Below are 25,953 nucleotides of genomic sequence, written 5' to 3'. Positions count from 1 at the left end.
AAACGTCAACTTATAGAGCATTTAATTGTGTCTAAGAGCATCCGAAAGCTCAGGTCACAGGTCCCCTTGAGCCACGTCTGACAGTGGGCACGGGCTGAGCGTGGAGCACTGTCTACTTGGGTCAGTCGGGGGGGGGGGCTCAGTGACTTGGGGGGAAGGGTTGGGCACACTGGGGGGCTCTCCAGGGGTCTGTGAGGTGAGAGCATGAGGGGTAGGGGCTGAGGACAGAGCCAGGGACAGGGGAGGCAGTGACTTCCTGATTGACAACCGATCTCCAAACCGAAACCTGGACAGCGCCTTCAACTCTTGCTCCCAGGAAGTGGTCAGAACACAGGTGGTCATATGCGTCCTCCCTCTTCTGCCCCCGGCCCAGGGCCTCTGCTCCTCCTTGCTCTCCCAACCCACGCCCCATTCTGCTGTCAGCGGCCTGACGAATTCCCTCCCCCATCTCTCCTCCACCCCTGCCTAGGCAAGGGCCAGTGTGCTGACCCTTCAATTCTGCCCTGAGATGATGAAGCAGGAGCAGGAGAGTAGGAAGGGGCTGCGTTCTGGTGAATTCTCCAGCCCTCAAGATGGTTTCAGGCCCCACATTCCAGCACCAACCTCGTAGCCTTGATGTGTAGAGCTGACAGGTCGGCCAGGCTGTGCTGCACTGAGGCTCAGGGCCTCAGGCAGCACCAGCTCAGACCCTTGCGTCCATTTTATAGACGAAAATGTTGAGGACTGCACAGCGAAGGCACCCAGGAAGACTGGTCAGCGATCAGCCGGACAGTATCTGGGCTGTGTCCACCGTCAAAGGCAGGGACGGCCCACTGCCCTCAAGCCTCCCCAGTGGGAAGGAAACGGGCAGGCACACGATCAAGCACGAACTGCCTTTATTCGTTCACGGATCCGAATGACAGGACAGGCTGCTGTGGAGATGACCTCAGGGCCATCTTTCCTCCTCTCCCGCAGCAGGTCAGCCTCATCCCTTCCTGTGCAGGAGCTCGCGTCAGGGGCATCAGGCTCGGACCCCTACGGTGGGAGCAAAAGGGAAGGACCTCCCACAGCCCTGATTACAATGTCCTGGGAAGGACCCTGGGCCAAGTCACACACGGGCCTCCTGGGCCATCCATCAGGCCAGAGAATGCCCTGGGACGGGACGTGGTTAGCGTGGGTGGACAAATGGGCCCTCGAAGCAAAAGGGCAGCCAGTGCCTGCCCCACAGGGCAGCACCCCAATCTGCGTCTGCGTGGCAGCTGGCTAAGGCACGGTGGCTGGGCCACGTCCTGCTGCAGAAGGCCAGAGACGAGCCGGGACCCTGACCCTCTCCGGACGTGTGGCTGACAGAATGGGGCTACTTTTTCCGCCGAGGGGTCTGGGAACCACTGCTTACGTCGGGGGCTGGGGAAGCTTGTTTGCTGGCAGCCACCGAGTCCTCCGAGGGGGCTGGCCTGTGCTTCTCCTCCTTGGCCCGAGGGGAGGACTGGGGGCCCAGCAGGGCCTGCATGACCCTAATGGCCACCACGGTTCCGAGGAGCCCCCAGAGCAGGGCAGGGGCCTCCAGGGGAGACAGCTGTTTCCGCATCCAGCGGAGCGCCTGAGCCAGGGTGCTGCTGGAGCTGCGGGCCCGGGGCGGGCTCTTGTCCTGGAGGGGGTGGGGGGGTGGGGTAAGGCCTGGGCCCACCCCTGCCGCCCACCCCAGGCTGGTTGACGCCTTCCCACCTGAAGGCCAAACTGCCCGAGCAGCGTGTCCAGCGTCGGGTCCCCCAAGGACACGGACGGGAAAAATTCCTCCACCCACTGGCGTCGCCACCACTGGCTGCAACGAAACGGGGCACTCAGGCGGCGCCAGCGCGCAGGCCCCGCACCCCGCCCGGCGCCCGGCCTTACCCCTGCTCCCCGGGCTTCGAGAACCGGTACTTGTAGCGCTGGGCCCGCACGTAAGTGGGCGGCTGCTTGTGGAAGGGGTACCTGGCCGCGTGGTTCTGGATGAGGCGGATCACTGCGAGGGGCGGGGAGCTAGCTCAGCACCCGGCAGCTCCCTCAGCCTGGGCCCTCCCCGCGGCCCCGCCCCCACAGCCCCCCGACCCCGCCCCTCCCCGTGACACCTCCAGCAGCCCCGCCCCCGCAGGTCCCGCAGACCTCCCTATAGGCTGCGCCCCACGGCCCCGCCCCTCGGCCCAGCCTCACCAGGCTCTTTGCCCTGCAGCAGGCGGAGGACCAGGCTTGTGAACCAGGGACTGTGCGTGTGCGGGCCCAGGGCCGCGAACCACATCTGCCAATCGAGGCGCGGCTGGTGGGGCGCCACGATAGGGGGCGCCCGGCTCACGTTACCGGGCTTGTACATGAACTCGATTTCCTGCCAGGCAGAGTTAGATTTAGCATTGCCAGCAGGACCTGGTTCCCAGCTCTTTCCCCCCAACCCCACGCCTGTGGGCTCCCCAGCCCCGTGGAGCCCGCCACGCGCCCCAGACAGGGGCCCCAGGGAGCTCTCACCGTCCAGTGGTGCCCGTCATAGCTGCCCTCGAGCACCACCTCAGGCCGTCCACCCAGACCAGTCATCCGGCGGAAGAGGCCGTAGGAGTGGGCCAGCTGCAGGTGCTCCACGGTGCCAAACAGGCGGTGGGCCCCAGTCCAGAGGCGCCCATGGGTCGAGGGCTCCATGTAGGAGTATGGCACCTAAACACAGGTAGGCAGAGGCTCAGCAATGACTTTCCAGCCCTCTCCTGACCCCCTACCCCGGCCGCAAGGGACTACTCACCAGGCTGATCGTGAACAAAGCCACCGTGGCCGTGCCAAAGACGGACAGCTGGACTGCAGCACAGAACTTCTGCAGCCACCCTCGCACTTGGGTCCACCTGGGGGGCAGGGGACCGAAATGCAGTCAGGCCTGCTCTGCACAGCCCTACCCCACCCCCTTCGACTATGTACCTCCAGAGAGCGGTCAGCAGTTCCCAGGCAAGGGAGGCTGCACCCAGCCACATGGTGGGGAGGGTGACCATCTTCAGCCACTGGGAGAACTGGTGGAAGGTGAAGGCTGTGGAAGGAAGGGCGTGTGAGGAGGGATGGCCCAGCCTCTGCCCTGAGCCCCCAGCTGGCACTCACTGGTTTTGGAGTGAACACTGTGCTGTTCCCAATCCACCTCCAGACCAAAGCAGTACACCACGCCAGAGGCCAGCAGCCCGTAGACGGCCAGTTCCAGCAGCAGGGCCAGCAGGGCCAGCAGGGCCTTGGGCCAGGCTGCAGGGCAAGACAGTCATGTGTCGGCTGGGAACAGGGCTGGAGGGTCTACGGCCAGGGCGCTGGGGTGGAGCTAGAGCAGGGTCACGTGGGGGGTGCTGGCAACACTCTGGCGGGCAGCGGGGGTGAGGACGGCTGTCTGTCCAGGACAGGATGACACTCACAGGAGGGCGTCTTTTTGCGGCGGCTGTTGCCAGACTCGGCAGCCAGGTGTGCGTCATCCAGGAGGGCAGTGGTGAGCACCAGGGTGAGCAAGTTGAAGAAGTTATAATTGCCAGTGATGATAATCAGGACTTGCAGCAAGACCTGGCGAGGGTCTGGACTCAGCGCTTGCAGGGGCCGCTCCCTTCCTGCGCCCTTCAGAGCCCACTTCCAGGCCCCTCTGCACCATCCCTCCCCCCCCCCCACCTAGATCTCTCCTGCAGGCCCCTGTGCCCCCCTCATCACCGCATGCAGGCCTCTGTTTTCCCACTCCACCTGTCCTCCCCCTTGGCTCACACCTTCCACGGCTCCCCACCACCACCTGGAGAAAACCCAAGCTCGGCACGCCTCATGCGGCCCTTCCCCACCTGCCCCTGCTGACCCAAGATGGACATCCTCCAGCGAGGCTGCAGCCCTGCCCCACAGGCACACCTTCAACGTCAGGCTGACTCGCTCCTCTGCCTGTGACGCCTTTCTGACTGCTGGCAGCAGACACCCCATCCCCAGTGGGACCCTCTGGGCAGTGCAGAGGAAGGCCACGTCCTGCCTGTCTTCCTGATGGCTAAGGACCCCACCCACCTGGGAGTAGAAGGCAGCCAAGCGCAGGCGGCGAACAGGAGCGAAGAACAGAGGGGGCACTGCAATCTCGATGAGGAAGGTGGCCACCACGCTGAGCTTGTGCAGCCAGACGGGCAGATGGTGGGCAAACCAGGAGGCGGGCGTGGGCAAGCACTGAGTCTCGAAGTGGTAGGTGAGGGCTGCAGGTGACAGGCAGATGGTCAGGGCTGGGCAGAGTCCCCCAAGACTGCCCCACGTCCAGGCAGAGACCTCACCGGTGAGCCCCCACCACGCGGGGCAACGGCTGGTCAGCTTGACCACACCCGAGGCAAACATGAGGCGAAACAGCAGCCAGCGCACGAGCCAGAAGGGGAGGTCTTCGTGGGGCAAGACTCCTGCCAGCCTGCCCTGGGCATGCTTGTGGCGTGGGGGCAGCCTCAGAGGGGCCACCAACAAGGCCAGGAAGCCAGTCTCCAGCAGCAGGGAATCCCTGTGGGGAGAAAAAATAGCACAAAGAGCCTCCTCCCCATCAAGGCTGCTCCCCTAAGGGGGTCCTCCCGGGAGAGACAAACACACCCCACCCCATCCACCCACCCAGCCTCCTGCAGCCCCACACCCAAGAGTCACTCACCACTGGAAATAAAGAAACACCTGGCCCACCTGCAGGGAGAAGGGCTGTCAGGGAACAGGGGGTGTGTGTCTGCAAAGGCAGGCAAGGCAGAGGCAGGGGTGGGGTGGAGAGCGCATGGGCCTGGAGTGAGCTGGAGATAAGGGTCCCAGTGGTGCAGGGGGCAGCAGGCAGCCCTCACTTGCCTGGTAGGCAGACAGGTAGGCGGCCCAGAGCAGCAGGTAGACGAGGAAGTGGCGCAGCTGGTGCAGCAGCAGGGCTCCCAGGGCCAGCAGGGTGCCCAGCAGGCTCAGCAGCTCCAGGCCCTGCGCTGTGTCCAGCCCCAGTAGCGGAGTCTCCCACAGCAGCGTTGGGGTCTCCCACAGCTGCGGCCAGCGTCCCTTTCCCTGCGGCCGCAGTGTCCTCCGTGCAGGCAGGATGCCCTCAGGGCCGTACAGACCTGTGAGAAGGCACGTCAGCGCCGGACACTGGACACTGCCCTCCAAGGCTTGACTCCTCCCACCAGTCAGGGCCTTCAGACCCGCCTCCCCAGGTCAAGCCCTGCAGACCCCCACCCCCACCCCCGCCAATCTAGGTCAGGACCTGCTGACTCTGCCCGTTCACAGGTCAAGTCCTGCAGACCCTCCAGACCCTCCCACCCAGGTCAGGCCCCAGGCCTACCCGACTCCCCCAGGTCAGGATCTTCCACCCGGCAGGGCCCTGTTCCCCCTTCCTCCACGCCAGAGCGTGTTCTCTTACCTGCCCACCAGGTCTGGGCCCACCCCCCTCAGGGCTCTGCCCCCCGCCCCAGGTCAGAACCCAGAACCCAGAACCCTACTGAAAAGGGACCCTTGCACGCCTTCCCACTGCCCACATCCCCGCGGCCCGCAGGACACAAACCGCAGCCCCCTACCCCATGCATCAAGGCCTGGCCCTCACTCCCGCCCCCAGACAGCGGAGTGTCGGGTGGGGAGATGAGGGGTCACAGGGCGCGGGTTGGGGGGGGTCCCGCGGGGGTCCCGCCCTCGGCGCCCTCACCCGGGATCTGCGTGTAGAGGGAAGCGAAGGCGAACATGAAGACGGCGGCCACGCCCTGGAAAAAGAGCTGCCGCGGGAGCCGGGAGCCAGCCATATCCGCTACGCTGCTGCGGGCTGGACTGCATACCAGGGTCCGGTCCGCCCCGCCCCTCCCCGCCGGCGGCAGCTGCAAGCCCCGCCCCGCCCCACGCAGACGCAGGCCCCGTCCCCACGCAGGCCCCGCCTCCGGCGCGTCCTGAGACCCTTCCGGTGCGATTCCGCAGCTTCACGTCAGAGATGTGCGCGCGTCGCTGCGCGCTACGTATTTTCCTGGGCGGGAACAGTAAAATGGCGCCAGAACTAGTGGCGGGCTGAGCACACTGGGCCACTCGAAGCCGGCCCTGCGGTCCCCGGGCCGACCCGGCCCCTCCCGGACATGGAGGACGTGGAGGCGCGCTTCGCTCACCTCCTGCAGCCCATCCGCGACCTCACCAAGAACTGGGAGGTGGATGTGGCGGCCCAGCTGGGCGAATATCTTGAGGAGGTGAGGGCGGCCCCCGGGGAGTGGCGCGGGGCAGGGGCTGCCGGGGGCCCCGCCGCCTCCTGCTGTGTGTTCGTCTGGCGCTCTGATCGCACTCGTTCTCAGGCTCGTTTCTTTTTTCCCAGCCCCGTCTCTGCCCCTCGAAATCATCCTTTATCAGATTAGCCTGAAGTTGTCCTTACAGCTCCTGTTAACTACCCGTTAGTGAGCCTTGAAATCGATTTAGTGAGTGGCGACCAGCATTTTTCTCTAATAGAGTAGAATACGATTTGTGTGCATGTGTGGGTGTGTGAGAGGCCTGGATCACGATGTAAGAGGGATATCTGATGTTAGATTTTCAAACCAGTTTCAAGCTACTGCCATGTTCCATCTTGTCAGCATTTAACCTTTTTCCCGTATTTGACAGCTGTGTCTAGACGTCGTTAAGGAGCTGTCCGCTCCGTTTCTGCGCTTCACTTTCACTCCTCAGCCCGCTTGGACTGCTCTTGTCTTGATCAATAATGATATCCCTCTTACCAAATCCAAGGGTCACCAGAAGTGTCATCTTATTCAACTCAGCAGCATTTGGTGGGTTGACCACGTCCTCTTTTTTGAAACAGGTTTTCGTGTTCTGATTTTCTTCCGATTTCGTTACCTACTTTTTCTCTCCTATCCAGTCTCAGTGTTGAGCTCCTCAGGGTGTGGCCTGAGCCATCTTTTTACACATTTCCCCTAAGCCATTTAATTTATTTCCATGATTTTAAGTATCACTTGTATGAGAACAACTCCTAGGTTTATTTATTTACTCCCCCCTCCCTCGATTTATATTTCCATTCCAGGTCTTTTTTCGGAATCTATTTTGTGTATACAGCTGCTCATCTTGACATTCCACTTAGATTTCACACAGGCAACTCAGGTTTAATATATTATAAAGGGGAGCTCTTTGTTTTCCTGCTCAAATCCCAGCCTTCCTGATCGTGGTATATGGCACTACTGTTCCACCAAGGTGAACGCTAAGAGCTATTGAAACCCCACACTCCACACCAGTTCACCTGTGAATTCTCTCATGCCACCAGAATTTCACTTCAGTTCATCTATTTTCCATTTTCTCTGATCCAGGCCACAATTTGGCTCCCATTCATGCTAAAACCTTCCTTCCTGGCCTCCCTACTGTTGTTTTTGGCCCCATCCAATTCATGCTCTGCCCAGCAGCAAGTGTGATGCTTAAAAATTAAAATCAGGCTGCAGCACTGCCCTGCCTGAAACCCCTCAGTGGCTTTCCATTGCTCCCAGAAGAAAATCCCCATTTCCTTGTCTGAACCTGGCCCTGCCCACTGTCTTAACCTTGTGGCAGGCTCTTCTCCACCTGTTCTTTTGAACCTGTCAGTCAACAACACCCAAGTTCATTCTTCGCTGAGAGTCTTTATATTTTCTGCACTCAATGGCAAAAATTCTTTGCCTAGTTCTTTTTATGACTAATTCTTTCTCATCCTCTATCTCTCAGTTGAAACATCAGCTGATCACCATGTCTAAAATAGTTCTCTGTCATAGTACCTTCTGTGTTTTAGAATGTTCATCGTAAGCTATTCTCTAACTTGTTTATGGTTTGTTTCCGCCCTAGAATGTAAATTCTGTGAGGGCAGGGACTATGTTCCTGCTCTCTCCCCTTTGCTTAATAGAATGCCTGACACATAGTAGGTGCAGAATAAATGTTTGTGAAATGGACACTTGATCTGGCAATTGACCTCTGCTTGGACATAGAGTCTCCTGAGAACATTCAGAGAGCTATGCTAGGTGGGGCTGCTGTGGATTCAGGCTTCCACATTGAGCAGGGTGCTTGTGGATGCCTGGTAAACCTACTTGCTTGGTCAGCTCCCCTCCTGCTTCATGTGTCTGCTTTTCCAAACCTTCTCTGCCCCCTGAAGTTCTGATTTCTCTGCCTCTAGTTTTGTCTTTCTCCTCCTTTCATTTTCCACATAGCTACCAGAACATTCTTTCTTTTTTTTTTAAAAACACATTTTATGTTGCTGTCCTCTTCACAAACTTCCTCTGTCTTTCAGGAATTAGCAGAAGTGGTGCCATGGTGGCTCCTCTCAGACTCTCCCCCTTTGTTGTGCCACCATAGTACCTAACATCTCGCCTTATTCCCCAGCACACCCTCTGCTTTGGACATGTTGGCATAGTACTCATCTTCCTAAATCGTTGAAACCTGTGTCTGCTAACTGCCTTTGTGTGGGTGCCTTTGCTCTTCCTAAAATGCCGTTCCCGTCATCTGTCTGGGGAGCATCGATCTGTCTTCAGGCGTAGCTCCGTTGTCCCCCCTTGTTCATCAGACGTGTATTGAACGCCGGTGCCGGGCGCTGAGCTGAAGGCTGGAATTGCCCTAGTGTGGCTCGCGGTCCGCTGGGGGAGGAGAGACTCAGTGTGACAAGACCACCCTAACGGTGGCGAGGCCCGAGGCACATCCTAGGGAGCCTGCTGGAGAGGTCAGTCTGAGCGCGCTGGGGCTGGACGTTCCAGGCAGATGGAGAGCAAGGGCAAAGGGCTTGAAAACCACGTGGAGGCTTCAGAGTACTGTTCCCTGAGGCGCGGGTTGTGGGGAAGATCCTGAGTTAAGTATGGAGATAGGGTCTGGGGACTTTGGATGTCTTGGTGGACATACCTAGTGGGCAGCTATAAACACAGTTCTGCAGCTTAGGAGAGAGAACTGGTCTAGGTGGGCTTGGGGACTGTTGGCATATGGTTGGTGGACACAGATTTAAGGGGTGGTAGGAATTGGGGCTCATGAGGGGCTGAGGGGTTGGTGGTTGCAGAGGAAGGAGGAGGATGTACTTGGAAGTGTTTCCTGACTTTCCTGCTCCAAGGATTGAGACCCCAGCGTTTTGTCTCTGTCTCCCCCACCCCTGAGGGTCCTCAGCCCTTCTCTTGGGGTGGGGGTCTTCCTGCTGGAGTCTGGCTGAGTTGGCCCCGACTAGGATGGGTGAGGTGTGAGCACCTCCGGAGAGGAGGTGGTGTGTAGCTCTGGCCGTTTGTGGATGATACACTCTAGGGGCCTCCCTCTTCCAAAACACTAGGTCTCAGAGGTTACAGGAAGTAGGGAAAATCACAAAGACCTGTCTTTTGCCTCTAAAAAAATGCACAACCGGTGAGCCCTAAGCAGAGCCAGAGCTGTCGTTCTGAGGGGCTGCTTGTGGTGATGGGTACTTTGGGCCAGTGGCACTGGGAGAAGCTGGGGTGGCGGGTGGGCTGCCGGCGAGAAGGGTGCATAGACTTCCCACTGCCCTGCGTTGTGTCTTGCAGCTGGACCAGATCTGCATTTCTTTTGACGAAGGCAAAACCACAATGAACTTCATTGAGGCAGCACTGCTGATCCAGGGCTCCGCGTGTGTCTACAGTAAGAAGGTGGGCCCCTCCTGGCTACTGGTCTTGGTGGTGTAGTGTCTCGTGGGACCGAGGTCTGATGTCCTGCCGGGGCAGGTGGCAGGCTCATCAGCGCCTCCCACCTCCTCCCCCAATTCCTCGCCACCTTTTAACACCGAAGAACAAACTTGGATTTAATAATTGCAGGGTTGGGACTTCCCTGGCGGTCCTGTAGTTAGGACTCCGTGCTTCCCGGGGGCATGGGTTTGATTCCTGGTTGGGGAACTAAGATCCCACATGCCGTGCAATGTGGCCAAAAAAAAAGAAGAAGAAGAAGAAAAAGAAAGAAAGACATTTTATTGTAAAGGGAAGGAAAGAGATTGGGCAAATACTAAATCGGTGGCTCTCAACCCAGGCTACACTCCAGTTAACCACCAGTGCCTCAGCCTAACCCAGACTGATTAAATCAAGATCCCCGGGTGGTGGGGCGGAGGGGCAGGCAGGTCGCAGGATTTTCTGAACTACCCTCTGACAACCAGGATTGAAAACCATGGAGCTGGGGTGGCCAGCCGGGTGGGGGGAGGGGAAAGGGGAGCTGGGAGAGGAAAATGGATGAAACAAAGAACCAGAAGAAAAGAAGAAAAGACGACTCATCTCAGGAGACTGCAGGGAGAAACACTGATGCAGAGAAGGTGGGCCCAACGGTTTGCAGAGTTCACACCTAATGCCGGCCCCAGTTTTCACAATGGAGCATATAAGTCAGCTACTGAGAATCAGCTACTGGATAGGAAATTTGGAGAGTGAGGTTTGGCGAAAGTTCAAAATATTTGCTGAGGGGAATGCAAAATAAAAGATTAATTGAAAGCATTGGTAGTCTAATGAAGATTAAATGCTGGCCCCCAATAGCAGCAGCAACAAACCAAAGTCAAAGCATCCCTGGAGTGACACACTTGGCTGAACTCTCTTCCCTGCTCATACTGGCAGGAACTCTCTCTCTTCAGAGACTCAACCTTAGAACAAGAATTGATGCTGGGTCCTTGCCCCAGACCTAGAAACTGTGGGACATGTTGATGTTCATTTTAAAAGTGGATTCCACCACAGACTCTTCCACCTAAGTGTAAAAGAACACTGGGGAGCCAAGTGATCTTCCCATCGGCTGAGTTAGTAAACCTCTGTACTACAAAAAAAAAAAAAAAAGATTAAATGCTGGAAATTCTTCTCCAGCAGCAGTAGCTGTACCCTAGTGGAGGAGCATGGAAAAGTGGACCACAGCACTGATCCCAAATTGGTGGTTTAGTGGGAGGGGGGAAAATAAAAAGTGCACAGGAGGCTAAGGGTTCAGAAGAAGTGTGTGGAGGAGCTCAGTAACGGGGTCCCAACCAGACAGAGGAGGGGGAGTAACCTACATGCAGGGTAACTGGCGCAGGGTGCAGTGGACCTACCTCTGGGCACTGTAAGTTATTAAGATGGTCTGAGATTTCATTGGTTTTTGTCCTAGATGATCCAATTAAATTGGATTCTTTTGTCCTGCATTTGTCCTAAGAAGGAATCTCTGCAACTAACTTTGAAAGCACAAACCCTAAGGTGGACCGATAGACAAATATGTAGACGGGTAGGTATGTGATAAAGCAGGTGTAGCAGAATGTTAGCACGAAGTCTGGAAGGTGTGAGGGGAGCGTTGGCTGTAGTCAGCGCCGTCCAGCCGGACCTTCCGAGCTGATGGGAACGTTCTGTGATCTGTGCTGTCCAATACGTGCGGCTCCTGAGCCCTTGAAATAGGGCAGGTGTGACTGAGGCATCTTGCGTTTTATTAACTTTTAATTACATTTAAATTGATAGTGCCACCTGTGGCTCACGGCTGCTGTATTAGATGGTGCAGCACTGGATTTCTACATCCCTGGTGCAAGTCCTGCACCCACTACTGATTGAGGTTACTTTGATTCTCGGAGTCTCCGTTTATCTCGTATACAGTGAGAATAGTGATGGCACCTAATTCAGACAGAGTAAGTGAGATGAAGCATGAAGCACAGTCTGTGTATGTGGCAAACACTTGAGAAAGTTAATGTTTCTTATTCCTGGTGAGTGGGATCCATGCGATCAGGGGCCACCATCTGTTCTGCTCACCGCTGTCTTCTACCAGGCGCTGTCACCCCAGAGGAAATGGCCCAGGGGCAGCCCGTGTATGCACCCTCCTGGTGGGTGCTTTGTGGTGTCTGGAAGATCCCAACCCTCACCTTAACTGTGGGGCCCCACAGGTTGTGGCTGGAGCTGTGACGGGCTGGCAGAGACCCCCAGGTGCTCCTGCAGGTTGGGCCCTGGTTGGAGCAGCAGGGACACGGGCTGCAGGCAGGCTGGTTGGTGTGCCAGCAGTGAAGGCAGACAGGGCTGCGTGGGGCACAGGGCGGGGTGCCACAGTGTGGAGGTGGCCACACCTGCTGCGGCATGGTGTGAGGGCGCAGGAGGAGGAGTGGGAGCTTCGGCTGTTAGGTAATTCTGGGGAAACATACTAGTTTGATAGGACAAGTATTTTTGGCAGGCACATTGGCAGGAATTGTGCTGGGGGTTTTGGAGAGGACATCTGGGCTTCTCCGTGTACTCGGACGACTAGTTCGAAAGGCTCTGGGGAGGGCCCCTCCTTTCTGCATCCTCACTGCCCGCTTCTGGTTGCCAGGTGGAATATCTCTACTCGCTGGTCTACCAGGCTCTTGATTTCATCTCTGGCAAGAAGTGAGTACTGGAGGTGGGGCCTGCATGCAGCTCGGGAGGCCCCAGGGCCTCCTGTGATGCTCTTGCACTGATTCTCTCTCAGGCAGGCCAAGCAGCTCTCCTGTGAGCGGGAAGACGGGCCCATTGGGGATGCCGGCTCCAGGGCCCCCCAGGAAGTGGAGTATGAGGTGAGGTTTCCTGGGTGCCTGGCATTGCCCCCTGTGCTTGCCAGGCACCCTCCTGAGCTCTCCATTCCCCCGCAGTTCCTGTCGTTGGATGACCTCTCTGATTCCCGTGCTAACGTGGATCTGAGGAGTGACCAGGCCCCCAGTGTGAGTGCCCCTCTCCTGCGTTTAGCTGATGGGGGTGTTGGAAGGTGGTGTCATGCCACGTGGGTTCTCATGGTTCACCCACTCTTGGCCTCTGTTCAGGAGACCCTCATCGTCCCCCTCCTGCCCATGGCCCTGGTAGCCCCTGATGAGATGGAGAAGAATAGTAACCCCCTGTACAGGTGCGGGCCTGAGCCTGGTGGGTGGAGGGTGGGTTGTGCTGGGGAAGGGTCACTGTAGCACCTGTGTTTTTGCCAGCACAGCTGTCGGGGGGAGGTCCTGGCCAGCCGGAAGGATTTTAGGATGAATACGTGCACCCCCCACCCCAGAGGAGCCTTCATGTTGGAGCCGGTGGGCATGTCCCCCATGGGGGCACTGCTGCCGAGGAACCAGAAGGGTGAGGGCTCGGATGTTGGTGGGAAGGAAGGGGCCTTCTGCGGGGGAAGCAGGGCTGACCCTGTTCAATCCCCTGTCTTTCCCAGAGGCCGGGAGGGCTGAGGAGCAGCCAATGGAAGTCTCTGCGTGCAGGAGTCCCGTCCCGGCGCTCAGCACCTCCCAGGAGCCAGGTGAGGAGCGAGCGGCCAGGTGGAGCCGCAGGGTGGGGGGGGGAGGGATGGGGCCCTGCACTCAGCCACCCCAGCCTGCCCACCGCTGTACAGCCTATGGAGGGGTGAGGCGTGGGGAGCAGGCCTCTGTGCTCAGGGCCCACCTTGGCCAGACGTGCTGTCTTGGTTCAGTGACCACCCCCTGACCATTCTGGGGCTCTGAGGTTTGGGCCCACCCCCTCCTCTCTGGGCAGACAGAGGTGGCAGCATTTCAAGGAAAAATTACTAAGAAATAAAATGAACCAAACAGAGCAGCAGTATGACGAGAGTGTAAAACGCCCTGCCGCATCCTCTGGTTCTAACAAACGGAGCTGAGAGAGGAATGGCCTCTCAGGTTCTCCTTGGGTCGGCCCCTCATCCCGGAGGGGCAGCCCCCCTTCTGCTGTCTGGTCTTCAGGCTCCTTGGGGCTGACTGGTCTCTTCCTTCCCTGCCCAGGCACCACTCCAGAAGGCCCAGTGCCCGGAGGTGGGGGTGAGGAAGAGGATACAGAGGGGGCAGCAGAGCCCCCCGAGGCCTCAGCCCCTGAGGTCCCGATGGAGCCGCAGGAGCCCAGGAGCCCAGAGCAGGTGGGACCCACCACCCGGCCTGCAAAGCTCTAGCCCTCAGCCCTGGCGGGGACAGTCTCGCTTACACAGGGAAGGCAGTCCCCTGGTCTCTGCCCCCTCTCTGGTCCTTGCACACCAGGGCAGTGGGTGCGTCCCCCAGCCAGCCCTAGACCTGGCCCTGCACCCTGCCCTTTTGGGCAGCAGCTTTCATGTCTCTCCCCTCTCCGAGCAGAGCAGCTGCTGCTGTCAGAGGGGGGCGGCTGGTACTCAAGGTTACTACCCAGAATGGCAGCTGGTCTCCAGAGCTGACTCTCCCAAGGCCAGGCTGGCACGAGTGGACAGGCGGCCTCCCTCACCCCCGAGGGTCAGCTCTGTGCTCCAGCCTAGAGCTAAGAAATTTTTTTTTTATAAGAAAAAATCTTGACACATATAGGAAAAAATATTAACATTTGTCAATTTTGCCTGGTAGATACATGGGTATCACATCGTTCTATTCTTTTTTCTCTGTTTTTTAAAGAAGAAAAAGTACCCCGTGACCACTAGTTTACTGATTTGTATGTTCTCCTCAAGTTTTTCCTAGAACTTTTGTTTTACTTTTTAGTCATTAAACTATTTGAACTTCCTGCCCCCAGAGAAGGTCCCTGCAGGGTTCTTGGTGTCTGGCCTCAGAGCAGGGCTGCTGGGGTGCCTGGAGCCTTGGGTGGAGGAGGAGAGGGGAACCCTCGGCGTTTTTTTGCAGAGTGCGGCCCAGCCCAGGAGGTGTGCACTACGGGAGCGAAGGGAGGCCCTGGAGCCTGCGTCCCGGCTGAAGGTGAGGGGTGGTGGGGCCTGGACCCCCAGCAGGGAGGGTATGCTTGAGGCCCCTCTGCAGTGGCTGTCTTTTGAGCAGTCTTCTTCCCCAGAACTGGACCTCTCTCCTGCAGCCCCAGGGCACCTCCCTCCCTGTGTCTCTCGACTGGGGGGAGGGTGCATGTCCTCCACTCTCCTGTGTCTGCTTGTGCTCTGTGCTCAGGAGACCCCAGACCCCTGGCAGGGCCTGGACCCCTTCGACTCCCTGGACTCTAAGCCCTTCAGGAAAGGTAACTGGGGGAGGGGCACTGCCCCTGGGCATCCGGGGCTGGGCTCACCTGGCTTGAGTGGAGGCTGGGGCTCCAGGGCCCGTGGGCACGGTGATCTGCCCTGGGCCATGGTTGTGCTCCGAGACCGTCTGTTTGCCCCCAGGTAGGCCCTACTCTGTGCCCCCCTGTGTGGAGGAGGCTCCAGGACAGAAGCGTAAGAGGAAGGGTGCTGTCAAGCTGCAGGACTTCCATCAGTGGTACCTGGCTGCCTGTGCGTGGGCCTGGGGGCTGGGCCAGGGCCAGAGGGCCCGAGGGCCCGGGTGTGGCTGTGGGACTTGGCTTGGCGCCTGCTGACCCAGTCCTCTTGCAGATGCTGACCACGCTGACAGCAGGAGGCCCCGGCGAAAGGGCCCTTCCTTTGCAGGTGAGACCGGGGCCTTGTGGGCTCTTCTGAGGGATGATGGCACCATGCTCTGCCACCTCTCCTCAGCCTGGGTGGACTCGGGTGGACCTGGGCAGGGTGAGGGAGCCCTTCTCACAAGGCTTTTGTGTGCAGACATGGAGGCGCTGTACTGGAGGCACGTGAGGGAGCAGCTGGAGAGCCTCCGGAAGCTGCAGAGGAGGGAGGCAAGTACCGGCCACCGCCTGGACCCCCCTTGGCCCCTGGTGGGAGAGGCAGTGCCCCTCAGATGCTCTCTCTGCGCAGGCGGCTGAGCGGTGGCGGCCGAGGGCTCAGGAGGAACCGTGGCCTGCGGAGGAGGACCGGCTGGAGGACTCCCTGGAGGACCTGGGAGCGGCAGGTGGGCGCCTACGGGGGGCAGGCTGTGTCGGGGCTCAGCGCTGGCTGTGGGCTAACCTGCCTCCTGCTCGGGTCCTCCCCTCCCAGCAGGTGACTTTCTAGAGCCCGAGGAGTACGCAGAGCCTGAAGGAGCCGAGCCCGGGGAAGACGCAGACCTGGGTAGGTCTGGGAGCGGGCTGCTGGCCAGGGGACCCTGAGGGGAGGAAGGAGAAGGTGAGGCTCACGGCCGCAGCACCTCATGGCTGCCCTTTTCCAGAAGCGGAAGCCATGCCGGCGTCCCTAAGCTACGAGGAGCTGGTCCGGAGGAACGTGGTAGGCTCAGGTCAGAGTGGGTGGGGGAGCCGGGCGGTGGGCCCCGCACAGAGGCGATAGCCCCTGCTCCTCCCCCAGGAGCTCTTCATCGCCACCTCGCAGAAGTTTGTCCAGGAGACAGAGCTGAGCCAGCGCATCAGGGACTGGGAGGACGTCATCCAGCCCCTGCTCCAGGAGCAGGTGCGGTGGGCCGGGCCAGGGCCTCTGGTGGAGGGCCGGAGCCTCCTGCTGCCTGCCTCGGGCCAGCCCCAGGACCTGCCCCTCCCCTTTGCAGGAGCAGCACGTGCCCTTTGACATCCACGCTTACGGGGACCAGGTAGTCTCAAGGTTCAGCCAGCTCAACCAGTGGTGTCCCTTTGCGGAGTTGGTGGCTGGCCAGCCTGCCTTTGAGGTGTGTCGTTCCATGCTGGCCTCCCTGCAGCTGGTGAGTGGGCCTGGGAGCCTGGGAGGGAAGCGGTCCCTGGTCTCTGCTGACGAACTGTCTCTACAGGCTAATGACTACACAGTGGAGATCACCCAGCAGCCTGGGCTAGAGGCGGCGGTGGATACCATGTCCCTGAGACTGCTCACGTACCAGCGGGCCCACAAGCGCTTCCAGACCTATGCTGCCCCCTCCATGGTCCAGCCCTGAGTGGGGAGCACTGAGACCAGGGTTGGGCCCTGGAGCCCTGTCCCCCGCAGGTGCTGGGCATGCATCTGCTCACTCCACTTTGCTTCCTGGCTCGCCCAGCCCAATAAAGTGTTGCCATCCCGCCAATCCCTTTAAAAAACCTTTACAAAACTGTTCATGTGGAGGAAAGGGCTGTCCGTCCTCTGCACCCCAGGAAGCAACCACGTTTCCAGCCCCTTTGCTGCCGTGGCCTCCAGGGGCTGCTGGTATAGATCTCAGGCACACACAGCTCCACCACATCCTTTTAATGACCCAGCTCAGTGCAGGACGCTGTGGAAGGCAGCCATGTGGCGCCGCACGCTGTCTGCGACCTGCTCGGCCGACCTGGCCCTGCCGTAGTAGTCTGTGAAGAGGCCGTCAGGGCTGAGCAGGTAGATGGCGATGGAATGGTCCACGATGTAATCCTGGTCCTCGTCCTTGGGGCCAGCGCTGTAGTACACGCGGTAGCTGCGGCTCACCTGGGCAACCTGCTCAGCAGAGCCGGTCAGGCCCAGCAGCCTGGGGTGGAAGTCCTGCACGTAGCGGGCCATGGCCGCCACGTCATCCCGCTCGGGGTCCACGGTAATGAAGATGGGCTGCACGGGGGGCAGGCCAGGCTCCGCCTCCAGCTGCCGCACCACCTGCACCAGCTTCTCCAGTTCCTCGGGGCAGATGTCAGGGCAGTGAGTGAAGCCGAAGTACATCAGCACCCACTGGCCCCGGAAGTCGGCTTTGCAGCGAGCCTGGCCCCGGTGATCCAGCAGGCTGAAGTCACCCCGGCCCACGGCAGCCTGGCGCAGGGCCTCTGTCCGTCGCTGCTGCTGCCGCTGCTCCTTCTCGGCCCTCATGGCCAGCCAGACCCCGCCCAGCCCAGCCCCAATCAAGGCTGTGATCAGCAACCTAGTTCGTAGCCCAGGGCCCTGGGGCTGGTCCTGCCTTCCTGTCTCTGCAGGGCCCTGCCTTGATAGCAGCCGGTACCTCACGTGCTGGGCCTCTCCTGGGGTCCTAGGGAGGGCTGGAGGCTTGAGCTGAAAGAGCCTGTGCCAAGCCTTGGGTGCCTGAGCCAGCAACAGCATGGCCTAACGCTCCTAGAAAACAGCAAGGGTGTCAGGAGCCAGAAGGTGCCTCGGCCTCCCGGGTCATACCCCATCATTCTGGAGATGCTTGCTGCCATCTGAAGGACCAGCCCTACACAGGCTCTGCTATCAGCAGCTGCTCACCTGGGATCAGAACTGCTTCACCTCTGAAACCTCAAACTCTAGCTTAGGTGTCATCAAGCGTCCACCCCTACCTCTTCTGTCCTTTAGCCTGAGAGCCTCAGTCTATCGCATCCCACCCGGACCGTGCCCCCGGTCCTGTGCCTGCAGCTCTAACCAGCCCAGCCCTCGCCTGCACCTGAGCGTCTGAGCTGACCAAGAGCATTCCAAACGCATGCCTCGCCCGGATTCCTGAGCATATTTATCTGTTTGCAATAAACTCCCATTTCTTGAAAGGAGGTAGGTGAGTCTCTGGCTTCAACCTCCCCAAGACTGACTCCTCCGGCCCTTTTGCAGCCTCTCCCCTCTGAGGCCGCTTCAACCGTGGTGCTTTGGGCCCCAGCCCCGCGGAAATCCTGTGCCACCCGCACCGCAGCCTGCAGCGCCTTCCCCCCCGAGCCCCTCGCACGTAGAACCTTCCGGCCGGCAGTCACCCTGGAAGAGAAACAAGGTTTCCACTTGCCTCGAGCCCACTCTCTTCACAGCCGGGTACCCGACAGCAGCTCTGAGCTCGTGGCCCACGCCCTGCTGTTGCTTCGGTGTCCTCTGTGCCTTTCTCAGGGCCCTCTGGAGGTTTGCTAGGCGGAGGTTTTAGGACCCCGCCCCCCCCGCCGCCTCACCTGTTCAGCTGCTGCTGGGAGGACCCTCTGGAAGACTCCTAAACGTCCGGCCTCCGCCCCGTCCGACGGTTCCTGGGCTGGGCGACCTTGGATACGTCCCTTACCCTGTTCACACCAGCTTCCTCCTTTACAAACCGTGTTCTAAGCGGTGCACGAGATGGACCTGCAAACGGAGGCAGCCTGCGAACGTTTCCAGGGCCCCTCTCCGGGAGGCCCCTTTCCCCCGGGAGCCCCGTTCAGGGCGCCCTCCCGGAACGCGCCTCGCGGGCCGGTCTTCCAGGCCCCCGGCGCGCCGGGGTCGGTGCCAGGAGTCTGGGAACGCGACCTGGGAAGCTGCTGAGGCCATCCGCCTCGCCCCACGCCAGCACGCATGCGTCAACGGCACCGCGCTCGCGCAGACTGGCATGGAGCTGGCCGGCGCTGGGCCGTGCGCGTGCGCCGAAGGTGGCGGGTCCGCCAGAGGTCACGTGTTGGAGGCGGGGCTTCCCTGCGGTCCCGCCCCCCGCGGCGGCGGCTCTTTGCTCGGCGCTGTCCCTAGTCGCCGGCCCTAATCGCCCTCTGGCTTACGGCCCCGGCGCACCAGGTACCCGCATGGCTGCACGCCTCTCGGGCTTCGTTGCTGCGTGTCGGCCTGCGCGCGCGGTGGGGCGGGGAGTGAGGAGCCGGGCTCAGGAGGGGAGGGGGGTCTCTGGGCGTAGGGCTGAGCCAGAGCGGGTGCCCCTTTCCCTGTCCCCTCACCGAGCCTGGTGATGGGTGACCGGGTCCGCAGGCCCGGTGGCCCCAGGCCGTCCAAGCACAGCAGCGCTTCCTCCACTCCAAGGCGTGGCCTACGGCGGGGTTGTCCCTGGCGGTCAGAGCGGCTGCCCCATGCCAACCTGCGGAGACACGGTTCAGTGTGGACCCTCCCCGCGTCTCGCGTGCAAACTCCAGCCCTTGATGCACCCTTGGTTGCCAGTTCCCCTGGAGTGAGGGGGCGGGGGAGACGTGAAGCGGCAGTGTGCCTGACTTCAGCGGTGGGGGTCAGGAAGACCTTGTACCCGGCCTGGGCGGGAGGGCCGTGAGGGTTTCCCCAGACCCGAGGCCAGGTTAGCCTTGCTCGGATAAGGTCACTGGGTGGGAGTTGAAGAAGTAGGGGGGGGGGGACTGCCAGCGGTGAGGCCGGTCCCGGCAGAGGCAGGGTGAGACAGGGCTCACCTTGAGGAACAAGGCTGCTGGAGTTATGAACGGGAGGTTGGGGCCACATAAGGAGATCCACGCCAACAGACATGCCACAGCCACATGGGGACCCCTATGGAGAGGCCACACAGGCTCCAGATGCTCCGGGGCCTGTGCCTGGCTGGGGAGGACTGCGGCCTCTCTGAACTTCCTGCCTACCATCAGAGCAGACAGGCTGTCCACTGCCTTCTTCCTGAGGATGAAGGCTGTGTGGGGGAGGCTAAGGTGATGGAGATCCTGCAGCTTCCTATGAGATGCGGGGGATGCTGACTCGGGTCAGTCATGAGGGGTCAGGGACCCTGAGCATGGAAGGTCAAGTCCCCTATGTGATGGGATGACAGATGCATCAGTCAGGTCACCTTCTTGAGTGGGTGGTCAGGCATCCTGTGATGTGGGACACTGACCCTGGGTTTGGGTCAGATCACCTGTGGTTGTGTGTGTTCATAGGTCAGGGGTCTTTAACATGCAGGAGGTGGACCCTGGAGTCTGGGGTCAGGTCACACGTGATGAGTGGCAGGCTGTCGACAGTGGCCGTCACATCTCTTGCTTCATGCAGGATTCCGTCTGCAGGAACAAGCTTCTTGCTCTGACCCACAATACAGCAGCCCACTTGCCCTGGCAGCCCTTGCATCTGGCCAACCTCCCCTGCATCAGGACTCCCAGTGACCCTCAGTGGCCTCTGATCAGTGATTGCATCACTGACCCTGACCAAGGACTCATCAGCAACCTTGACAAATGTCCAAAATAATGACCAGTGACGTGAACAATTCCGATAAGTCCTCACTAATGACCCATCAAAGATATGGATCAATGTCCTATGGCCCATTAATGATTGATCAGAGGCCCATCAGTTATTTTGACCAAGTCCATATTAATGACTCCAATCAAATTTCCGTTGATGATCTTGACCAAAGCCCAATGACCCATGAATAACTGATCAGTATCCTCCCTAGTGATCCTTCAGAGATTCTGGCCAATGTTTCTATCAATAACCGAGATCAATGACCAATCAGTGGCCCGCCTATACATGCTCTGGGTGACAGTGAATCCATGAATAGACTCAAGTTTACCCAAGGTGCCCCCCCACGTGCCCCAGACCACGTCTGCTGACTATTGGTACATGCTAGGCAAGGATGCTGTTCACGTGCACAGTCACCTCCCCACCCCCACTTTTTTCCTCACCTTCCTTGGTTAGGACTCAGCTGGAGTTAAGTATTTACTGAGCAGTGTAGTGGGTGTCCAGCTGGAGAGGGAATGGAAAATAAATTGTCCTGGTTTGGGATGGGGGGTGTCAGTGGGGGGAGGAGGCTGGTACCTATTGCTGGGGGTACAAGTCTGGGGGATGGAGGGAGAGCAGTACACAGCTCTTCCCTTGGGAACCGAAGGGGAAGGGGCAGCTGGATGATTTGGTCCTGTTATTGGGGGCTGACGGGAAGGGAGATCTAAGTTCTGTCCTGGGGGTGAGAAGCCTGGGCCCTGCCTCTGGGGGCTCTGTCTGGGTCAGGCGTGAGGTTAGGAGCTGCCTGTGGCTGCTGGCCTTTTTGAGGTCAGAGGTTCTGGTCTGGAGAGGAAGTGTCTTCTAACCTTGCAGCCACAGGCAGCCAGGGCAGGTGCCAGGACTCTGCCTCAGGGCATGTTTGTCCCCAAGCTATTGGCACAAGGCTTCTGGCCACTCCAGCTGCTGCCCAGACTTGGCCAGGGCCGCGGTCTCCTCCAGATTCATGCTTCGCCAGATGGCCAAGAGCATGGCCCCTAGGCACGGGTAAGGTGGTGTAGACAGCAGGGGGCGTTCCCACAGCAATGGGTTATCCTCAGTGTCAGTGACAGTGGTGGGGCGCTGTGGCGTCCCTGGGGGCAGGCAGTCTCTGGGCCTGACCTCTGGGTCGGGGTCAGGGGCAGCCAGCCGTCCCCACGCACGGATGTGTGCGCCCTGCGCGTCCGGTCCAGCACAGCGCGCACGAAGCCTCTGATGTACCCTTGTTTCAGGCGGATCAGCCCCGGCAGCTGCTTGGGCTCTGGCTCCCTCCCCGGGAGAGATCAGCAGGTGCGACAGAGGTAGGTGGGGCCGCCACCACTCTGGGCTGCGACACACATCTGGAACCTGTCGCCGCCCTGTGTCCGTGTCACTGAGGCCAAGTGCCCTTGTCCGGACCCCGTTCTCGTTTCTCTCCCGTGTCCGCCCCTCAGTCCCGTGTCTGTGTCGCCCGTGTGCATGTCTCCGTGTCTGGCTCTCACGTCTCGGTCTCACAACTTGATCCGGGGCCGTACCTGTCCTGCACAGCGGCGCTCGCCGGTCCTCTTCGGATCCCAACCGGCTTCCGTCCCGTCTAGCGGGAGGCCACAGGGTGGGAACATTGGGACTGCGCGCCTGGCCGGAGCCGCGGAGGGGCGGGGCCTCCCGACAGGCGGGGTTTTAGGCCAATCGCCGCCTCGGAGGGGCAGGACGACCCGGCTCACTTCTGTCCTGGCCAATCACGAGGGCCTGCGGGAGCTCGAGAAGTCCGGGACTTCGCGGGCCCGCCCACCTTCCCGTTTTGCCCGCCCGCCTCGCCGCAAGCACAGAGAGGCCGACAGGCTGCTGGCTCCAGAGGTTTTAAGAAACATTCGTGGGGCCGCGCCCGCCCGGCTGGTCAGTCATCTACGTCGATCACCATCGGGGCCAGGTAGTCCGAGTGCCGGATCCCGAAGCTCCAGCCGCGAGGCTTCCGGTGCTGCGGATCCAGGAGACGTCGCTGGCCTGGCGCTGCCGGCCGGCGCAGGGCTCCCGGGTCCCAACCTCGCACCTCAGACCCTCGATCCCGACCCGGACCCCTTTACCCCGCCTCTGACCTTTGACCCTGAACTGCAGAGCACCTGGTCCACGTTGTAGGCTGCAGGCCCGGGATTCAGGCTGTTGCCTTGGGGGAGCGAAGTCCGCGCCAGCATCGAGAACTGGGGGGCCCGGGGCTTGTAGATCCCAGGGCTCACCACAGGGTAGGCGCAGGGCCCGGGGGTCTGCGGGAGGGCGGGAGGGGCGCTGTGTCCGGCTTCCAGGCCCGTCGACCGCTGACCCCTCGCCGCGCGGTGCGGGCAGCCCCTTCCCCACCTTACTGAGGTCCTCGCAGAAGCTGCCCACCGCGCTGCGGCCGTAGATGGAGTAAATCGGGGCCGAAACTTTACCGACGACGCGCGGGCCCAGGAGCGAGGGCACAGTGTAGGTCCCGGGGCCTGGGGGAGCCAGCGAGGGTGGGTCTTTGAGGACCGGCCGGTCTCCCCGCCGCAGCCAGTGCAGGGTGGGCCTTCCTGGGCTCACCTGGGGTCTGCGACTCCGCGCGGAGGCCCCAGTTTCGGGGAGCGATGGTGTGCCGAGGCGCGCTGGGGTACGCCGCGTTCCCCGCTCGCTCCGGGAAGTACTTGCCTGCGGGGCGGACCGGGGTGTGGGCCGGAACTGCATTGGGGACCTGATAGGTGCCCGGGCTGGAGTCCAGGGATTAGGGGGAATTCGAGCCACGATTTGTCAAAGCCCGGTGAGGCTTGGAGCTCTTTTGAGATCCGGAGATGGGGGAACCGAATTTGGAGTGTTAGGGTGCCCGAGGGGGACTCGGGCTCAGTGGGGGAGGTTCCCGAGTGGGCGTCCCTGGAGGCGGCTCGGCGTTGGGGAGGCCGGGGTCCCAGGGTCCTGACCCGGTCCGGGAGTGAGGAAGGGCGCTGCGTGGCGCGGGCGGCCGAAGATGGAGTAGGCGGGGGCGCCGTCGCGGCCGCGCACGGTCATGCGAGCGGGCACCAGGTGACCTGGCCCGGGGCCACGCGAAGTCTGCTGCGTGGGGAGGCGTGCGCCGAAGGTGAAGGCGGGGGCGCGGGGCCGCGACGGGTCGTGCAGGATGTAACCTGCGGGGCGCCCCAGCATCACCAGGGTTAGGGTTAGGGTTAGGGTTAGCCCCTGCCTGCCTCCCTCCCCCGGCCCGCCGCTGGTACCGGTGCTGGCTGGCAGCTTGTACTTGGGCCCCGGGCCGCTGTAGAGCGCTGCGATGGGGCCGCGGGGCCGGTGCGGCCGCCACGGGCCGACCCAGACTTCCGAGCCCATGGTACGGTGGGAGCTCTTGCTGCCGGCAACACCTGCGGACACAGGTGGCGGCCCCGGCCCCTCCACCCTGACTCGCGGGACCTCACTCCCTATCCCCTCCAGACGGGCCGGACTCCGGGGCGGGGCCCGCGCCTATCCCAAATACCAGGGAAACAAACGGTAGCTTTTCCGGCTCCAGAGGGGCGCGGGGCAGGGACAGAGCTTCGAGGCCGTCTCTCGTCCCCCACCCCCAAAATGAGTTCAGTGGAGGTGTATGTGCGCGCTCCAAGTTTGGATTCAACACTGCGGGAGAGGAATTCCCCGGGGTTCTGGAGAACTGGGATATTTTAGGGACATTGGGGGAGGATACCGGGGCGAGGGAGCGGCGTGGGGGACCTGGTGCCGGAGGGGGGGCCCCGAAGTTGATGCACTGACCTGCTCTTGTGTCTCCTGGCTGGGAAGGCAGGGTGGGGTGTCTGGATTCCTGCCCCTGCCCGGCCCAGCTCCCAGACCCCATTGTGTCCAGGTCGCGCCTCCAGGCAACCGGACGGACCGTCCCACCTGGCTCCGCCCCTCCCCTCCCCCCGCCTCTCCCCTCCCCCCGCCTCTCCTCCTTGGAGTCCATGGCTGTGGCAGGCGTCCTGCAGGCTGTGCCACAGACCAGAACTCTGCCCTCACCCTTCCCCAGGCTTCAATACACCCATTCCAGAAATGGACAGATATGCAGACAAAAAACAAGTGCGAGAATAAAGAAATCAAGCTTGATTTAATTGTTATGTGTAGGGAGAGAACTTTGCATCTATTTAAACCCATGGAATATTTACAGAAAATAATCATGTACTGGGCCACAAAAAAGTCCATACAATTAGCAGATGTAAACTATTATATATAGGATGGATAAACAACAAGGTCCTACTGTATAGAACAGGGAACTACATTCAATATCCTGTGATAAACCATAATGGAAAAGAATATGAAAAAAAAGTGTCTCTGTGTGTATAACTGAGTCACTGCTGCACAGCAGAGATTGACACAACATTGTAACTCAACTCTACTTCAATTAAAAAAAAAAGTCCATACGAGATGAATAAAGAGATATAATAGGACACATGATTTGATCACAATTCAAAATAATTCTTAGCAAACAGTAAAATGTTTTTTTTGAATTTTTGAATTTTATTTATTTTTTTATACAGCAGGTTCTTATTAGTCATCCATTTTATACACATCAGTGTATACATGTCAATCCCAATCTCCCGATTCATCCCACCACCACCCCACCCCACCGCCGCTTTCCCCCCTTGGTGTCCATACGTTTGTTCTCTACATCTGTGTCTCTATTTCTGCCCTGCAAACCTGTTCATCTGTACCATTTTTCTAGGTTCCACATATATGCGTTAATATACGATATTTGATTTTCTCCTTCTGATTTACTTCACTCTGTATGACAGTCTCTAGATTCATCCACGTCTCTACAAATGACCCAATTTCGTTCCTTTTTATGGCTGAGTAATATTCCATTGTATATATGTACCACATCTTTATCCATTCGTCTGTCGATGAGCATTTAGGTTGCTTCCATGACCTGGCTATTGTAAATAGTGCTGCAATGAACATTGGGGTGCATGTGTCTTTTTGAATTATGGTTTTCTCAGGGTATATGCCCAGTAGTGGGATTGCTGGGTCATATGGTAATTCTACTTTTAGTTTTTTAAGGAACCTCCATACTGCTCTCCATAGTGGCTGTACCAATTTACCTTCCCACCAACAGCGCAAGAGGGTTCCCTTTTCTCCACACCCTCTCCAGCATTTGTCATTTGTAGATTTTCTCATGATGCCCATTCTAACTGGTGTGAAGTGATACCTCATTGTAGTTTTGATTTGCATTTCTCTAATAATTAGTGATGTTGAGCAGCTTCTCATGTGCTTCTTGGCCATCTGTATGTCTTCTTTGGAGAAATGTCTATTTAGGTCTTCTGCGCATTTTTGGATTGGGTTTGTTTGTTTGTTTTAATATTGAGCTGCACGAGCTGTTTATATATTTTGGAGATTAATCCTTTGTTGATTCGTTTGCAAATATTTTCTCCCATTCTGAGGGTTGTCTTATCGTCTTGTTTATGGTTTCCTTTGCTGTGCAAAAGCTTTTAAGTTTCATTAGGTACCATTTGTTTATTTTTGTTTTTATTTCCATTACTCTAGGAGGTGGGTCAAAAAAGATCTTGCTGTGATTTATGTCAAAGAGTGTTCTTCCTATATTTTCCTCTTAGAGTTTTATAGTGTCCAGTCTTACATTTAGGTCTTTAATCCATTTTGAGTTTATTTTTGTGTATG

The 25,953-nt window shown here is 59.2% G+C and overlaps 5 protein-coding genes across 15 annotated transcripts; 1 reads left to right on the top strand and 4 right to left on the bottom strand.

Annotated features, from left to right (window-relative positions):
• Nucleotides 1-857: 857 nt before the first annotated feature.
• On the bottom strand, nt 858-5,775 carry LMF2 (lipase maturation factor 2). 3 transcript variants are annotated; one of them, XM_061205416.1, is made up of 14 exons: nt 5,627-5,775; nt 4,795-5,048; nt 4,613-4,641; nt 4,257-4,471; nt 4,003-4,181; nt 3,387-3,528; nt 3,088-3,222; nt 2,914-3,019; nt 2,744-2,840; nt 2,479-2,661; nt 2,173-2,341; nt 1,873-1,984; nt 1,705-1,801; nt 858-1,014 (listed from the first exon to the last, which is right to left on the bottom strand). In XM_061205416.1, the coding sequence occupies exons 1-14, from the start codon at nt 5,718-5,720 to the stop codon at nt 859-861; spliced, it is 1,968 nt and encodes a 655-aa protein (XP_061061399.1). In that variant the 5' UTR covers nt 5,721-5,775; the 3' UTR covers nt 858. The 3 variants fall into 3 exon arrangements, with proteins under 3 accessions (XP_061061399.1, XP_061061398.1, XP_061061400.1); XM_061205415.1 differs by lacking the exon at nt 858-1,014 and adding an exon at nt 1,086-1,627; XM_061205417.1 differs by lacking the exons at nt 858-1,014; nt 3,088-3,222 and adding an exon at nt 1,086-1,627.
• Nucleotides 5,776-5,946: 171 nt separating this feature from the next.
• NCAPH2 (non-SMC condensin II complex subunit H2) lies at nt 5,947-16,597 on the top strand. 3 transcript variants are annotated; one of them, XM_061204350.1, is made up of 20 exons: nt 5,947-6,149; nt 9,426-9,527; nt 12,157-12,212; nt 12,295-12,379; nt 12,455-12,523; nt 12,623-12,702; nt 12,784-12,917; nt 13,003-13,086; nt 13,562-13,692; nt 14,411-14,482; nt 14,684-14,750; nt 14,893-15,000; nt 15,100-15,153; nt 15,286-15,356; nt 15,436-15,529; nt 15,619-15,687; nt 15,785-15,840; nt 15,919-16,020; nt 16,115-16,264; nt 16,331-16,597. In XM_061204350.1, exons 1-20 carry the CDS (start codon nt 6,042-6,044, stop codon nt 16,469-16,471), a joined length of 1,833 nt encoding a protein of 610 aa, XP_061060333.1. In that variant the 5' UTR covers nt 5,947-6,041; the 3' UTR covers nt 16,472-16,597. The 3 variants fall into 3 exon arrangements, with proteins under 3 accessions (XP_061060333.1, XP_061060334.1, XP_061060332.1); XM_061204351.1 differs by having other exon boundaries at nt 15,616-15,687; nt 15,922-16,020; XM_061204349.1 differs by having other exon boundaries at nt 15,616-15,687.
• Nucleotides 16,598-16,740: 143 nt separating this feature from the next.
• Nucleotides 16,741-18,744, bottom strand: LOC133100360 (protein SCO2 homolog, mitochondrial). 4 transcript variants are annotated; one of them, XM_061204353.1, is made up of 2 exons: nt 18,366-18,744; nt 16,741-18,180 (listed from the first exon to the last, which is right to left on the bottom strand). In XM_061204353.1, exon 2 carries the CDS (start codon nt 17,563-17,565, stop codon nt 16,768-16,770), a length of 798 nt encoding a protein of 265 aa, XP_061060336.1. In that variant the 5' UTR covers nt 17,566-18,180; nt 18,366-18,744; the 3' UTR covers nt 16,741-16,767. The 4 variants fall into 4 exon arrangements, with proteins under 4 accessions (XP_061060336.1, XP_061060335.1, XP_061060338.1 ...); XM_061204352.1 differs by having other exon boundaries at nt 16,741-17,577; XM_061204355.1 differs by having other exon boundaries at nt 16,741-17,577; nt 18,501-18,744.
• A 456-nt stretch (nt 18,745-19,200) lies between these two features.
• Nucleotides 19,201-21,993, bottom strand: TYMP (thymidine phosphorylase; the record flags this gene model as incomplete). The annotated part of the gene is given in 6 exon segments (XM_061205982.1): nt 19,201-19,240; nt 20,006-20,236; nt 20,608-20,663; nt 20,665-20,703; nt 21,165-21,207; nt 21,209-21,993. Coding segments are annotated over 5 exon segments (1,131 nt in total), but the record flags the coding sequence as incomplete, so codon positions are not given.
• On the bottom strand, nt 20,841-24,157 carry CIMAP1B (ciliary microtubule associated protein 1B). Of its 4 annotated transcripts, none has more exons than XM_061204534.1 (7): nt 24,058-24,157; nt 23,535-23,675; nt 23,244-23,447; nt 22,873-22,977; nt 22,671-22,787; nt 22,410-22,574; nt 20,844-22,291 (listed from the first exon to the last, which is right to left on the bottom strand). In XM_061204534.1, the coding sequence occupies exons 1-7, from the start codon at nt 24,137-24,139 to the stop codon at nt 22,215-22,217; spliced, it is 891 nt and encodes a 296-aa protein (XP_061060517.1). In that variant the 5' UTR covers nt 24,140-24,157; the 3' UTR covers nt 20,844-22,214. The 4 variants fall into 4 exon arrangements, with proteins under 4 accessions (XP_061060519.1, XP_061060517.1, XP_061060516.1 ...); XM_061204533.1 differs by having other exon boundaries at nt 20,845-22,291; nt 22,666-22,787; XM_061204535.1 differs by having other exon boundaries at nt 20,845-22,291; nt 22,666-22,787; nt 23,535-23,775; nt 24,058-24,141.
• Nucleotides 24,158-25,953: the final 1,796 nt, after the last annotated feature.

This window comes from Eubalaena glacialis, chromosome 11 (assembly GCF_028564815.1).
Source record: "Eubalaena glacialis isolate mEubGla1 chromosome 11, mEubGla1.1.hap2.+ XY, whole genome shotgun sequence".
NCBI classification, from domain to species: Eukaryota; Metazoa; Chordata; class Mammalia; order Artiodactyla; family Balaenidae; genus Eubalaena; species Eubalaena glacialis.
Note: the sequence above shows the minus strand (reverse complement) of the source record. Positions and strands in the feature narration are given on the sequence as shown.